Source organism: Prorops nasuta, unplaced genomic scaffold (assembly GCF_024137725.1).
Source record: "Prorops nasuta isolate Cenicafe-Biocafe unplaced genomic scaffold, Cenicafe_Pnas_1.2 PNAS00003, whole genome shotgun sequence".
In the NCBI taxonomy this organism is placed as follows: domain Eukaryota; kingdom Metazoa; phylum Arthropoda; class Insecta; order Hymenoptera; family Bethylidae; genus Prorops; species Prorops nasuta.
This window is the reverse complement of record NW_027116800.1, coordinates 13,039,032-13,054,521: the sequence shown is the minus strand read 5'-3', so window position 1 is coordinate 13,054,521 and position 15,490 is coordinate 13,039,032. Positions and strand designations below refer to the sequence as shown.

The following is a 15,490-nucleotide window of genomic DNA, read 5'->3' as shown; positions in this document are numbered from 1 at the left end:
GAGCAAAGAGAGCATCCGGCTACATGCAACACAGCATAGCGTGAGACTGCTACACAGCTCAGCTAGTCGATATTATTAATGCTCAAGCGATAAGTATCACAGCAGACTGTTGCATCAAAAATTATGACTTGCTTCTTTAAGATAGGAATCTATTGAAAAAGATTTATGAGATTAATCAACGTTAAGATTAAGCCGAAGAACAAAACAGTGGATTAATTTGGTAATTTTCACACTTTGACAGCTTTGGGTTAATCTGTGGATATTATGGGATAATAGAGGGGGGGGGGGGAGGCAAGAGAGGTTTAAGAAGATAGTCGAGAACGATGACTAATTTCACATTACGGTAACAATCATTTAATTGAACATCAATTGTTTATAAATAAACCACATCTTCTGACTTTATACAAATTACAAGTGATGTTTCCAAAGCTTCAGACAGAGTAGATAAACCCTTTTGTACGGTCGGTTTCTATCGATACTATATTTTAATTCTACAATTTTGCTCACTGTACAATTGAATGTAGACTTATTTCATTGCTGTATTAGGCTTTGTTTAAAACAATCTTCATGAAATTTATCCAAAGTATGAAGACCTCTGTTTCCTACTTAACGCAGATATTTTTTTCTGCGATTCTACAAAGTCGTTCGTGATTAAGAAACAAAGCAATATATCGAAACCGACCAGAGTCTTGCATAATTAAACTATCGATTAATTCCTGGAACACTGAAAACATCCCTTGTATATACATTCCGCAGTCGCGGACCATTGCAACACTGGACGTGAGAACAACGAGAATTCGAGGATCAATATTTCGAGGGACAATAACCTAGAATTACGGATTAAATAAATAAAAGATTCGACGATACGTCGACACTATTCAACGATCTGGCAATGAAAGGTACTCGAGAAGGAAATGGTCAATGTACCCTCCGCTGATGGATCTCTCGAAGACTCGTGGCTCGTCCTTGACGACGACTCGTTTGAACAAATAGATCAGTTAGACGCACATGTATAATTTCATTTAAAAAGAAAATAATAAAAGATTTCTTATCAAAACCCGTACGCAAACCTCACAAGCAACAGCGTTGACACGAGAGGCCGAAGGAAAAGAAATAACGTATAAATAAATCTAATAAAGAATACTAGTCGTCGTAAATGTTGCACACGGTGCGTCCAAGAAAAAGCTAAAGAGAAAACAAGAAAAGAACAGATTTAAATAGTAGCATTAAGGATCAAATATCTTACAAAGGTAGTAGAGAGATGAAAACATTGAAAATAAATAAAAGTTGGTAGGCGAGAGAAGAAAGGGGGATAAGAGAGAAAGAGAAGATTGGGATGTAACAGAGTGGGTGAGGGAGGAGCATCGAAAGAATATAATATAAAAGCATTATAAATAACAGAAACAAGCGATAGAGCCTAAATTAGATTGAACATATCCCTCAATTTACGCAGAGTATCCAGGCCACGTGGATTTGTACAGACATCACTGATACGGCTTCACATCTCCCAGTAATAAAAATCTCAAGCTATTTTTGTCACATGAAATTTCAAAATTGATAATGTTTCTTTCAAAAACTATGACGGAATCCATCTAGTCGAGGCCTCTCTGGGTGATATTACAATGAGTGTGGAATGCCACGCCGCGCCCAGTATCTATTTACGAGGAGCAATAATCCTAAGTGGAGATCCTCGTGCTGCGTGTCTGTATAAGTATAGCGATCTATATCTTATCGTGTGTGCAGCGGTCTACGTTCTACGATACCATTCCAACCGAGTACGAGAAAAGTATTGCTATGCATAGAGGACAAAATATCTACACGGACACGCAACGCAAGGGCCTCCACTTCGGGCTTATTCTACCCTTGTATAGATACTGGGCGTAGGGTGTAAACTTATAACACAGTATAATGCCACCCTCGCAGTACCCCCTCATCTCCTATACCCCTGGATGTTATGAGTTAAACTGTCCACTACAGAATTTATTAAACACAAAACCATTTAAAAAATTAGTCTTACCATAGGACTAACAAAAGAAATTGAAATAGTTTTATTGGTATTATCTGCACATTTATCCGTAAAATTGAACGCGTGCGACAAAAGCAGCATTGGTCATTGTAGTAACAGCTATTTTTGTACAATTTATAAACTTGTATTTTTTTAAATTATTGGAAAATTTATTACTTGCTTGAGTTGGGGTCTTTCGTGAAAAGTGTGTTAGAAGAGAGCCGCGTAAATTGAGGGACCCCGTGTATTTGGAAGGGCTAAGGTACATCGAATGGCGTAGCCCCAAAAACTTTTTTGGGTTCGACGCCTCACGTATAGTTTTTTCGTCACTTCCTTTTACGTCTACGCGTATTACATTTGCTACATACTGTATATACAGGGTATCTGATTATGTCTTATCAACCCGAAAACTCTAGATAGATAGACCGCTTTTGAGAAGAAAATTTTAGTCTAATTTTTTAATATTGATAATATTTACCGAACCACATGATAATACAGTTATTGCAAATGTCAGTATAAATTGTTATACAGCTTGATAAATAGTAATAACATTGAAAAAAATTATAAGTGCTTTTTGTAGTTATGATAATAGTGATAAAAATGGTTTAATCTTTGTTTATACTGCTAATATTTATAACATTATACAGAAATCCGACTAAGTGAAAATTGGTTAATTCAATAGCCCATAGACATTATTATATATGTAACTTGATAAATAGGAACTATATAAAAAATGGTGTAGAATAAAATTTTATACATACAAAATAATAGACAAAAGAAAAACAATGTTTTCTTTTCGTACTCTTGATATTTAAAGAGCTACATAAGAATGTTTGGTAATAAATCTACACATAGACGACTTTTTATGTATCTTGAAAAATATTAGTAATATGAAAAAAAGTTATTAGATGTTTATTTACCATCATTATGATACCTGCAAAAAAAATATCCTCAATATTATTAATATTTACGAAGCTGCAAAATAATTTGCTCCAACTCTTGGCCTGAACATATTATTATATAACTCGGTAAACATTGACAATATTAAAAAATGGTATTAGAGTTTTCTTCTCAAAATCGGCTTTTCCATGGGGGTTTTCCGGTTGGCAGGAGATAATCAGATACCCTGTATACGTATATACATATATATTTATATTTATAAATATTTATAGAGCTTACGTGATTTTATATATATATATATGTATATATATACTCTTCTTAAAATTTTATTAGACACGCCCTGTGGTTTGGCACGCTAATATGCGCGCGCATGCACGTGCCAGCTATATTAGGTATGTACACACCGTGCGACAGCGGCTTCGCTCATTTCCGTCGTCGATACACAGCACACGAGATCGTCTCACTTCGCTCAGGTAATTTTTAAGATACGCGGATCGTGCGAGGGTCGATCCAGCCCTGGGTTTCATACCCAACGAGCAAGATTCGTTGTTGCCGGGAGACGAAGATGAAGAGTGCTCTTGCCCTTTTCACGCAGCATCTCCATCTTTGTTCCTTCTCCCAGAGGGGCCTTTCGGGCGCCATTTTGATCCAGCCGATAAGTTAATTATCAGCGACGAAGCTACCAGCTTGCTTTGCGTCCGCCCGATCTTTGAGATCGCCGTCAGAAGCGAATCGGCGGCGCTCCGATCGTTTCATCTTCGGAGACTCGGAGGAACCGACCAGCGCATCCTCCACAGCTCATCCCAACCGACGGCCCAAGGTCGACGTTGGTATACAGAGTGATCAACTGCTCTCAGAGAACAGATGGCCGGTCCCCGCTTAATCCCTGCCGATCCTCTTGTGGATCTGCTGGTGCTTGATGAGATGCGCCTTTTGTCGGAACGCCTTGCCGCACACTTCGCACCTGAATGGCTTCTCACCCGTGTGCGTCCGCAGGTGCACCTTAATGTTGCTCTTGTTGAGGAAACCACGATTGCAGATGGAGCAACGATGAACCGGTTTTTCCTTACCACCGATCAGGCCCGACTCCGTGCCATAGGGTAGCGCCGTGGCGTTGGCTCCTGGATTCTTCTTCGAGGGGTTCTGGGACCCAGGTGCTGGCCTTGACCTCTTTCTGGTGTGGGACGGTGCTGCATAGGACGAGTGCAGCAGGTGATCGGGGCTGCACGACGTGGAGACTCGACCAGGTGGACTCACGGGAGGATAGGGACTCGTCGAAGACGGGGTTTCCCCGCAGGAGGCGTTCTGCAGGCCAGCGTTGCCCGCTTGTAACCTTGCCTGCAGCAACGGCGCGTAACCGTGGGTCAGAAGATTCTGCAGGGTGGATCCATGCTGCTGGGTCTGTGTCGAGGGTGTGGCTGTCGAATAAATTTGGGAATACGGACTGGGCGAGCTGGTCTCTTGGGTCTTCGGCGAACAAGCGGTGTCGATCCACTCGGCGATGTCGATCCAGTCCCTCGAAGCGTCCGGATCGTGCTCCGAGCCAGGTCCATTTCCGCCACCAGGTACTGTAGTATCGGCTATAGCAGATCCAATGATCTCGGCGATATCCTCTATATCGTACTCCACGTGCTGAGTTGACTGTGGCAGTTGTTGCTGTGCGTGATGATGCTGCTGTTGCTGGTGCTGATGGTGGTGATGCTGCTGCTGCTGCTGTTGCTGCTGTTGTTGTTGCTGCTGCTGCTGTTGCTGCTGCTGCTGCTGCTGCTGCTTCTGACTACCTTGAGGGCACGGAGTACTCGACGAAACGACGGGAGACTCGTAGTATTCCTGATTGGAGGACGGCGTGGGGGACGAGGATGGAATCGTGGGTCTCTGGGCTGAAGAGGCTATCGTGTGATAATGGTGACCCGGTATACCGTTGATGCTCAAGTGTCCCGTATATCCCGTAAACGGTGGCAGAGGTTTCAGCTCCGCGAGGCTCTGGGCCGACGCAACCCCAACGGACGAACCTAACAAAATCGTGTCCCAAGCATCCTGCAGTCCAGCTGCGGTCTGTTTGACATCCGGAGGCTCCAAGAAATCCGGTCCAGTAGCACCCCAGGGCGAAAGCAAGAGACTTTCGACACCCACGACTTCGGTAGGCGATCCACCCACGACTATTCCGGTCCCTTGACTACTGTGCGGTGGCTCGACGCCGGTCGACGTCAAATGCGGTGGTGCCGCGGGTGGACCTGATTGGGTTTCGTACTTCATGTCGATCACAATGTCGGACGTCGGAGACACGATGACGTCCTTGACCAGGGCTCCTGGCGCAATTCTGTTGTTGCAAGATTGCTGATGCTGTTGCTTTTGCAGAGATAGATCCTTTCCAATAATGTCGTATGGAGAAGTGGCCACCAATTCCTCCTCCTCTCCCTCCAACACCTCTTGCCGGTTTATAGGATACTCGACCTTGATTCCTCGCAACCGTCCCTGCCCTTGCTGATCGGCTTGGTTCTGCCGGCTCTCGTCCGAGGGCGAGTAATCTAGCTTGATTCCCGATCTGGATAGCAAGTCCTCGTCGTCGTCGTTTCCGCAATTGCTGGAGATTCTCGAGGTAGATAAGAGCGAGCTGAGGAGCGACGCGTTGAAGTTGGACGTGGAGCTCGTCGACAGGGATGAGGAAGATGCCGACGACGCCGAGGAGAGAGACGCAGTGGCGGATCTTCGCTCGTCCGTGCGAATCCTCGAAGTCTGCTCCGTTTTGACCTTGACGTTCAGCGACGATAGGATGCCGTTCAAGGAATCTGGCGAGGAAGAGTTGCTGGCGGAGTGCAAGCTACGGGAAGACGATGTCGCGATTGGCGTCGCAGCTGACGACGGTGCGGATGCCAATAGGGATGACAGGACGTTGCTGTGACCGCTCGTCAAATTCAGCAGGGTGAGATCGTCGTTTGGGTTGGAGGAGGACGTTGGCGCCAGCAATGCTGAGAGCACCAGATTGCTGGTGTTGCTGTTACATCCGGAGTTTACGACATTAGGATGCCTCGCTATCGAGTCCACGTGGCCGAGGCTCGTCGGCGAGTTTGTACAGTTCCTGCTACCGATCGGTCCTTGCTCCACCTGCTGCGTCTGTATATGGGGGCTGCTGTTGATGCTACTGCTGTTGCTACTGCTGTTGCTGCTGCCGTTGTTGCTATTCGAGTTCCGGTTGGGAAGCCCACAAATCTGGTAACCTCGGCCGTTATCCGGGGGCTCCTCGTCGATCCTTGGCGGACCGGGCGTCGAGGGAAAGAGGGGACCAGGATTCCACCAGGGATCCACTCTACTGCCGGGGGTGCTGCAACCGCCAACGGCGCCGCGGGGACCTGCAACAATAAGGATCTGCATTCGAAAACCACTCGCGATACTTTCATTTTCGTCCCATACGCGTTACGTACTACTCCCCCCGAGCCCTCGATCTCCTCCAGAGAAATGCCATCGATTGGTAGCAGCGAAGAAAGAAGCTCGGCTTTAGAAGTGTGCAGTTGGATGGAGGATTCGTTAGAGAGAGGACGGAGAAGGATGAAGGAGGGACTGGAAGAGATCCGTGGACGAAGCGAAGCATGTCGTATGATTCTGTAGCACACGGGCATCCTGAACGTTGACAGCTCGCGGTAGTATGGTGGTACGGTTGGTAGGTAGGTTGGTAGGCTGGTGCGATGGTAGATGGTTGGTGTACGTGTGTATCGTTAGGTTAGGTAGGCAGATACCACTTCTCTGAAGAAGAAAGACTTGCTCCCGCTAACTAGGTTAGTGGCACGCTAGCCAGCTACGGCCGAGTACACTCGACCGACCAAATTGCCGCGTTTAAAAATATATTTCGTGGCGTTAAGGCTAACGTGTTGTGGAGGAACCGCGCCGAGTCTTCGACTACGGTACCAACGGCGGTCAAAAAGAGAAAGAGCCAAATTCGGCCATCGCGGAGGGGACCTCTTGCTTTTGGGACCACCGGCAATCTCGCGAGATGTAGGACCGACCAATAGCATGCAACGTTCTTACGAAGACGCGTCATCAATATCCAACGATTGCTTTTATTCGATAGCTTAGAATAATTTTTATGGCAAAGACATAAGAACTGTACAGTGCAGGCTCTTCTTTTCCTGATGGGACGAAAAACGCGCGAATCGGGTCTCTCTTGGCTTCGTTCCGATTGACATATCCGCGTGGTCGAGCAAGCACGTCATGAGAATCATGCAAATGGTCGGCTGTTCCCCCCAGTGGCGCCCCCCGCCATCCCTCTCCTTCTGTCAGACCCGGGCCACTCCGTCCTTGTCGTCGGCCACAATCCGTCCTTGTCCACGGAGCGTGGACCTCTTCTGTTCAGGATACACGAGTATATGGCAATGCTGGTGATGGTGGTGGTGGTAGTCGAAGCGGTGGGGAGTATCGACGAGCCGTAACGCGTTGGCTGGTACCGTTATCCATTGGCGTGGACACCGGACCCTCCGAGTCTTTCCTCCTCGCCTCACAGCGATACTCTCCGTCCGTTCTTTTTCGGGCCTACGACAATGGCTGCGAGCCACTTATCAATGGGATCACCCGATTCGCGCCACCATCACCACCACGAATTCGGCCAACGGCTCATCGGTTCCACGCGGATACATTGGGCTCTACAAACTCCTTCGAGCAACTTATCTCTTCTGCCTGAATCTTAATCTTTACTACATAAATTTAATTTTCTTTAAAATTAATATAAACCAATTTTTGTACATGTTTAAGACGTACTTTTAAAGTCCTCGCTTTAGTCTTCTAACAAGATTCTCTATTTGGGAGATTATCGACTTATTTAGTCAAATATAAGGCATGCTGTTCTCTCCGAGAATCATGACGCGGAGGGATTCGAGTGAAATTATTGCGTAAGAGAAGTGCCCTGTTGGACGAGTTGACGTAACGCTGCAAAAATTCTACTGTATAAGCAGGTGTGCGTGTGTGCGTCCAGTTAATATACACTGAGTCAATCTGCGCTCAAAAGGAGCATTGCGCCGCTCGAAGATTGTCTTACGTTCCAAATATTGCATCCACCTGTGTGTGTGCATGGGGCGAGGAACTCCCTTTGAGGGATCACCGAGCTCACCGATCCGCTTAACCGTGAAGCAGCGAGCATTTGCAATGGACTGCGAAATCGTCTGTCTAACGATCCATATTACCACTTTGCTCTTCGCTCTCTTATACTCAGACACCGATTACTGTCTCCTTAAAGCATCGTAAATTTATTCGTCTTGCTATAAGAATCAAGCGAGTAAACGAGAAATGTGATTTTCCTACATTAATAATTAAAAGAGTGATTTGTTAAAGAGGTAGAAAATGAGGAATGGCTCTCGAGGAAGCAAGAATACAGCATTGTGAGACAGTGGAGTGACGCAGGATCTTCTCGGCACATCGGCAAGTACCCTACCCCACTGTGGGCCGAAACTATACCAGGCGACTCGCCGGGCCCCCGCGGTACAAGCTCAAAGTGGGTCGGGACACCGTTAGAACCCGCTGCACGACAGCGATGCCTACGCAAATCGACTTGGTTTTGTCAGATGGCTTTCCTTTTCGTTGCGAAAAATGGCGCACGCAGCTCGCACCGCTTCCGCGTCGACCTACTTCCGACCTAAACTCTTTCGATTCCTCTGATATTCTTCTTCTTCTTCTTCTTCTCGTATCAAATTCTGTGGTAACGTATCAAAGAGAGAGAGAGAGAGAGGGGAGGGGGGGAGCGGTTGACTTTCAAAGCAACCCTGACAGAGCGTATAAAGGAGATCTTGACTATGATCGGGTGATATGGGAATAGGCGAAAGAAACAATTGGCGTAAGGAATTCCGGCACAAGAAAATTCAGACCCACGATGGTAGCCGATTCTCAAGAACGTGAATGAGAGATATGTGTGCAGCTTCTCACGTGGCGCGCACTTGTTCGCGCGGCTACACGCTCGAACTATATCTCTGATCCTCTGTATGGGAGAGAGAGAGAGGAGGAGGGTGGGGGGGGGGGGGGCGATGGAGGAAGTGGGTCGAGGCACCGTTAGCCAGGCGAGTGAGTGAGTGAGTGCGCGCGAGCGCGTCGTTGACGGTGAAGCCTACGCGCGGGCACTCGGAGATTTTGCTGTATGCCTTATACCACGGCTTTCCTTTTCAATGCGAAAAATGGCGCGTGCGAATCGCCGTTCCCGCTCCGACCCACATAAGGCTGCAAAACGAATCACGCCAGTCTTGGGACTGCTGGACAACAGGCGCAATCAGAAAACCACTAATATACGTGAAATTCCCTTGGCCATTTCCGGCAATATACCCCATAATTGCGTCTCGAGTGAAAACTCGAAAATACCTGAAAGAAACCATTATAATATTATAGTTTATTAAGCTTCTTCAACGTTTTGTACGAATTTAAAATTGATATATTTCCAGATTTCAAAGTTAATTTGTGGAATGCATTGTGCCAGAGTAAATCAGTCCGGAATATGTATGCGCGCACTTTCGCCTTAATAGCGCGATACTCCAAAATGAGGGTACTATCTTTATCTGTCATAGCGGTATATTGGGCTTCGGGTGTATTTAGCGCTTTCATTAGTCGACACGGGGAAAGGGAAGTATCATTATGTGGGCACGAAATGAAAATTGTGTATTGGTAAACTCGAAGCTATTCGGTAAATCCCTTAATCTCTTTGCTGGAAGAATCTCAAAGGCCATAAGTGTTATATATATGTATGTATATAAGTGGTGTTGGATTCGAGTGAAAGAAAAACAGCGAAGATTTTAATTCGGTGCTTGCCTATGCAAATAGGCCGGGCCTCCAGGAGGCCGAAACGCGAACCGTTCGACTTTATCACGATTCATTATTATTCCGTTAATCGAAACTCGTGCTGGTCTTGCGATGTGGGCGATGGCATCGTTTTTTCAGCAACGTCGAGACCAAACGTAATGCGAACGACCAACAAAAGAGCGCTAACCCCTCCGAGTCATTAGCTCGCCGAAATATCGAACGAAAAATCAATTATGCTTATGCAATAGCCATTGTTCCGAGAACCTTGCATAATTTCGATTACGGTTTGTCTGTTATTCAATAAATTGCTCATTTGAATATGAGTCGTTTAAAGTGTCGGAAAGAGATTCAAAGGTTCTTCCGGTTCGAGGTAGAAGAACGGTATTGAGAGATAGGAGCAATAAGGGGAAATAATGGTTATTCTAGCGTGTGTGTGTGTGTGTAGAAGCTACATGCACTGCACATTTTATTTGAGTTCTCGCGGAGTGCCTCGACCTCGACGTGAAAAGGTTGTTTCGGCAGGTGGGCAAGGTCCTTACGAGAGAAAATCCATGGAACGCTGCTCCGGTATGCGCAACTATATCGGCATGAAAATACGTCATGACGCACACGTATACCGGTAGGAGGACACGAGCGAGACGCACGCTGAAAAGGCGCGAGAGCCGCGAACCTGGCACGGCTCGGCCAACGGAGAAAGTGCCACGACCATTAAGGTAAAGGTTAAAGACGACGAGGACGAGGTGTCGCCGCTGCCTTGCTTCCAGCAACTATCCGAAACCAGACTGAATTCGCCGGAACCCGGTCAACTTTCCCCGGTCCGAAATGAGGCGAATTTTTGTTTCCGATCGATGGGAAAAAAGAACAAAGTACCTTTTAATCAAAAAGAAAAAAAACATTCTAGAAAAACAGCATGCTAAACGTTATCAATAGAGCGAGACGAAAGGTAAAATTTCCAATCACGAGTACGATCGATAAAAATCTCCATTGTCGACGAGACGATCGAGCGGCGTGAAAGAAAAAGGGGGACGGATGTATGGAAAAAAAATATTCGATATTGCGTGAGACTAGGAGAAATGGCGATGTAGGAATTTTTCGTGTGGTCCACTAAGTTCGAGGGAGACGATACAAAGTTATCCGGATCTGCAGAATCACATTAGGATAGCTGTAAGACGAGGTAAAATCGCGCTTGGCAGAGCAGACGGGGGCGCGTTCGCTCGGTATCTCTCTAGCTGCTTGCGGAACTGACGAGTCGGAAGCCCCCCTCTCCGCGCGCTGGAATACCGGTTAATGTGGTACACTGACCTACTCTCGAGCAACCGCCAGGACACCCCCCACCACTTTGTTATTCTACCGTCCTTCTCCCACCCGTTGCTACCTCCTACCAGCCTTCCTATTTCCATCCCCTCCTACCCTCACCCTCGCTCCTCTTCCTTCTACCTGTACCCTCCTGTGTGCCTCTACCATAAACCACTCTCCCCCCCACCTTCCCTCTCGACGTCTCCGTCTCTCTCCCCCACATTCCCTTTCTCTCTTCCACCTTCCTCACCATTCCGCGCTCCGTCTCTTTCTCTTTCTATTTCTTTTCCTCCTGCTCTACACCTCCTTTCGCGCGTGCACACGCTACTCCTTCGACGTACTACACAGTGAAATGAGACGCCTGAGTCTCCCCCCTCGCCCCTCTTCAACCATCTCGCTTCATTTCTTCCTTTTCTTCGCTGTCCCTCTCCATCCCGCTGCTCTCACTCTTTCAACGTACGCCTCTTCTTTTTTTCTCCGCTTGTTTTTTTTTGCTCCGTTTTTCCTTCTCTATCCATGAGTAATGTACCCGTATATACATACATTTCTCCACGCGTCCATAGCCGATCGATCTGGCCGGTGCACGTCGCTCGTCGTGACTCCTGGCGAAAGAAAGCCACTGGGCCACTGGCAGGTTCAATTCAGGTTCAGTCTTACCGCCACTCAAACTATTCCTATCCTGATCATTACTACGGAATGCGCGTAAATGCTCGCCGGACTCGTCTGAAAAATTATTTCTAACATCGGCTGACTTTATTAGCAGCTATACTACTTTCAGGCTTAATGGATTCCGCGCGAAGCGTCCGTGGCTCGAGAGCTGCTACCTCGGTAGCGAAGACGCATCGAGGGTTTCTTGCCTCGACCACTGTTAATTGAGAATTCGCAAAATTTCTTGCAAACTTAAAAGATTTGCGTGCACGCCGCGGCTATTGGTACAATTCTTATCACACTGAGACATCGATGAAATTAATTATATTATATGCAGCTGACGTTACTTTCTTTCTCTTTATATGCTTACAATGTGCGCTCTGCAAATTCGCACAGTCATTAGGGATAGAAAGAAAGAAAGGCACTAGGTTAACAGGGACGATAAAAATCTACGTGAAATATTTGAGCCCGATGATTTTAGCGCAACGCGAAATAGAAGCGCGTCCATTACACTCGCCAATGTGATTTTTATCGTGCGAACATTTTTTTCGTTAATTTCAGCAGTTCTCCATTCCTCCGACACGAGACTTTCTTTCTGGCGTGCATAGATGCGATGCGTGAGATTGGACAATTATATGCAAATTATTGGAATCGTACTTCTGGAACAATGACGAAACTCAGTAGCGAGAAACGAGCGAGCCAAACGAGAATGGACCGTAAACGACGCGGAATATATAGATTATCTGCTAAAATTGCAGCTTATTCGAAGCTAATAAATCCACGCATCGCGACTCAATCGAGCTGAAAATCAAAGCAAAGGAAAGAAAATTGTCGCCCCAGAAAACGCAGATCCAATACCTGGCACCGATCCGGCTGACCGGAATCAACTGCCGCACGAATACCGATTACCTATCGTTCTATCACTGCCTTGCCATTAGCTGCATACTATACAGATAGATACGAATTTTCACATTTCGTCCATAAATTGTCCGGCAATCTCGCAATTCGAACACAAGAAAATGTCTCTGTGTTTTGTCCTCATGAAAAATTCACGCCACATGCAGATCGGAAGAAAAGCTCGAGAAAATTTCTCCGCTCGAGATTTTCCAGAATTTCCCTCATTGTTGCATCGTCGTAGTCCTTGTCGCTCCGTATTTTCCCAAACCTTTGATAGTCGAGCCGAGCCAACATTTAAATGTCAAAGAATCAGCGGACTAGCGTAGCCATTGGATCGATGACTTGCACATTTCAGTCTTCCACTTTCTGAATGCATTTCTCGGTCAGTTGCTCGACCAGTGTCATGAATTCAACAAATCTCGCTGCTTCAAGAAAGCTCCGATAATTTGTAGTATCCATCAGGAACGTTTGCTAGAGTAATAATATTGTCGATGTATCCTTGTATGTAGACATTCCACACGAATCTTTAACAATTCCCGCCAAAACTGCCAAATTTCTTCTTGATATTTTTTCACCGTAGCTTATAACTCGTTGAATGAATTTATTTTAGAATAATGCCTACGTTTAAGGAGAGATAACGGTAATTGAATACTAAAGGTTCAACTAGAGTTTCGGGGGTAGGGAAGGAAAAATGCCCATAGGTCAAATTTACGATGAAAAACCTACAGCTGTCGTTACAGTAGGTCTGTAGAAATGGAATACCGAAAAATTTCGTATACCGAAAGACGCTTTACGATACGGCTACAGTACCCGTTACTAACAGTTAGCCTTTGCTTTAAGACCCACTGAAACATTACAGATCTCATGGATAAAATCAGAAAGATTGTTACCGTTAATTATCATTTTAAATCTATTAGAAAAACATTAGCAAATTGGAAAAATTCTATTTTACAAAAATCCTTCTATACTTTCTTCTTACTTGTTTATACATATATGTATACCTAAATTCTAGAAAATTGCCTCTACGTTGTTTCGAATAGAAATTTTCGTATAGAGATGAAAATAGCGAAGAACTGAATAATCCATTAGGTTACACGAACAGAGTCTCGATTGTTCGACTCCTGGATCATTCCAGTCGGCACTATTAGAATTTTCGATCGAATGGGAAAGATAAAAAATGATGCAAATATCAGTCCGATTACTAAGCGAGTTATGCCCCTTGGTAACGAAGCAATTATACCTCAATTAGTAGATAAAAAGCTGATGCAAAAATGATAATTTTCCAATGTTAGGAGCAATAATCCGTAATAAATGTAATTGAAAAAATTAGTAACGCTGATGTCGTATAACAAGTACTTGGACCGATCGTTAGAAAGCGTGGTGATTCGTGGTACGTACGTGGTACGAGAAATTCTAGGCAAGATCGAAGTCAAGATACGGTGTCAATGCTACAAAGACTATATAAACTCTAAGTAAGCATTAAATTCCTTGGTCAAATTAATTAACAGACGAGGCCGGCGTAATTCATAAATACGATAATTATCCTCCCTCGTTAAAGTATGAAGTACAACGATCGGTCGCTCGAAGGATTTGAGGCCTCTGACGGAGAGCAATCGTTGGATATTGAATTATTATTACAAGTGTTCATGGGCGACCAGAATCTATAAGTAATTAAGGTAGGAAGGAAGTTAAAAGTAAAACTCGAAGAGGCATACGAGATCGAGACTTACATATGAGCAGCGTGGTATCCAGAGTGGAATTGTTGATGTCCTCGTGAGAGCTCCTCGTATAAATCTATCCACAGAAAGAGGCACTGTTCACCAGGTGATCCTCTTCTCTTTTCTTCTTCTTTCTCTTCTGCTTCTTCTTCTTCTTCTTCTTCTTCTACTACTTCTTTTTATTCTTCTTCTCTTCTTCTTTAAGACACGTTTGTCAGGCACTAAGCAGTTGCGCGAAGGACGTGCACGTGAACAAGGAAGGTCGTACGAGACCGGAAGGTACACACAAGCCTTTGCCGAGCACCTCGTGCAATCTGTCAAAAAAAAAACTCTTCAACGCCTGATACGACGCTACTAAAAAAAAACTTTCACTCTGGATATCCTAGACTTCCGGCGACGAATGACAGATTTTTGCGGCAATGCCGGAAGGTCTCCTCGGGATCAGGAGGATGAGCGCCCGCTGGATAGGGTCCTGGACCAGGCTCGCCTCCTGTGCCCCCGGGAGTACGATTCGTTAATCATCTGCCTCGCGAAAGTTCTCATGAACCCAACAGTCCACCTTCCCCCTTTTTTTAATCACTGTACAGGCTACACGAGAGCCAATCAAGCCGAATATACACACAAGGAGCGATATCACTTCCGACAGAAATTGCGATTTTCCTTCGACAGCGATCGTTCGTACACGTCCAGACTTCTTCTCAACTCTATAATGACTCTATTTTCCTTTTACTATTTTTTTTTAATGCAATTTCTTTTTCTTTTTGCTTGTATTTTTTTCTTTTTTTTTTAATTCGATAGGAGTTGTTTCACTGATCGCGCATGTGTACACTGCGTGGAGAGAGGGGGCTATACACCGTGCGCTGACTCTTGCTGGAGAGAGGCCTCGCTCGTCAGGCGCCGGACGAGATACGACTAATTTCTAAAAGTAGGCGAAGAAGAAGCGAACTGGATGGCCTGTAGGCCCTTACTGCGAGGGGCCTTACGAGTCTGCCGCTACGACCGGCAGGGGCCCCTACCTCGCCACACTCAGGCAGCCCGTGCCGACAGTTCGTGGGGCGCGACCCCCACCATTTCACCCACTACCGTACCGCTATCTCGCTCTCGCTCGCTACATCCTACCAACATCCACCATTCGCTACGGCTATACACACGCACACACCACTATACCGCACAGTTTAATACTCAACCATCCAGCTCCTTTAGTCCCCGATTACCGCGATCCGTCCATTCTCCGTCATCCCTCCCTCATATTCCGCAT

General features: G+C 45.8%; 2 protein-coding genes across 2 annotated transcripts; both read right to left on the bottom strand.

Annotated features, from left to right (window-relative positions):
• Positions 1 to 3,784: 3,784 nt before the first annotated feature.
• Positions 3,785 to 5,161, bottom strand: ich (zinc finger protein ichor). Its single transcript, XM_066747111.1, has one exon. It carries the CDS (start codon positions 5,159 to 5,161, stop codon positions 3,785 to 3,787), a length of 1,377 nt encoding a protein of 458 aa, XP_066603208.1.
• Positions 5,162 to 5,166: 5 nt separating this feature from the next.
• Positions 5,167 to 6,522, bottom strand: LOC136784727 (uncharacterized). The gene is made up of 3 exons (XM_066745606.1): positions 6,324 to 6,522; positions 5,355 to 6,255; positions 5,167 to 5,254 (listed from the first exon to the last, which is right to left on the bottom strand). The coding sequence occupies exons 1-3, from the start codon at positions 6,520 to 6,522 to the stop codon at positions 5,167 to 5,169; spliced, it is 1,188 nt and encodes a 395-aa protein (XP_066601703.1).
• Positions 6,523 to 15,490: the final 8,968 nt, after the last annotated feature.

What these genes read in the sequence shown, in the direction of transcription:
- ich (XM_066747111.1), bottom strand. Translation starts at nt 5,161, where the DNA reads ATGAAGTACGAAACCCAATCAGGTCCACCCGCGGCACCACCGCATTTG.
- LOC136784727 (XM_066745606.1), bottom strand. Translation starts at nt 6,522, where the DNA reads ATGCCCGTGTGCTACAGAATCATACGACATGCTTCGCTTCGTCCACGG. An exon ending in GGGCTCGGGGGGAGTAGTAC is followed by an intron (nt 6,256 to 6,323) that starts GTAACGCGTATG and finishes TTATTGTTGCAG; the next exon opens with GTCCCCGCGGCGCCGTTGGC. An exon ending in TTGCGAGGAATCAAGGTCGA is followed by an intron (nt 5,255 to 5,354) that starts GTATCCTATAAA and finishes TCTCTGCAAAAG; the next exon opens with CAACAGCATCAGCAATCTTG.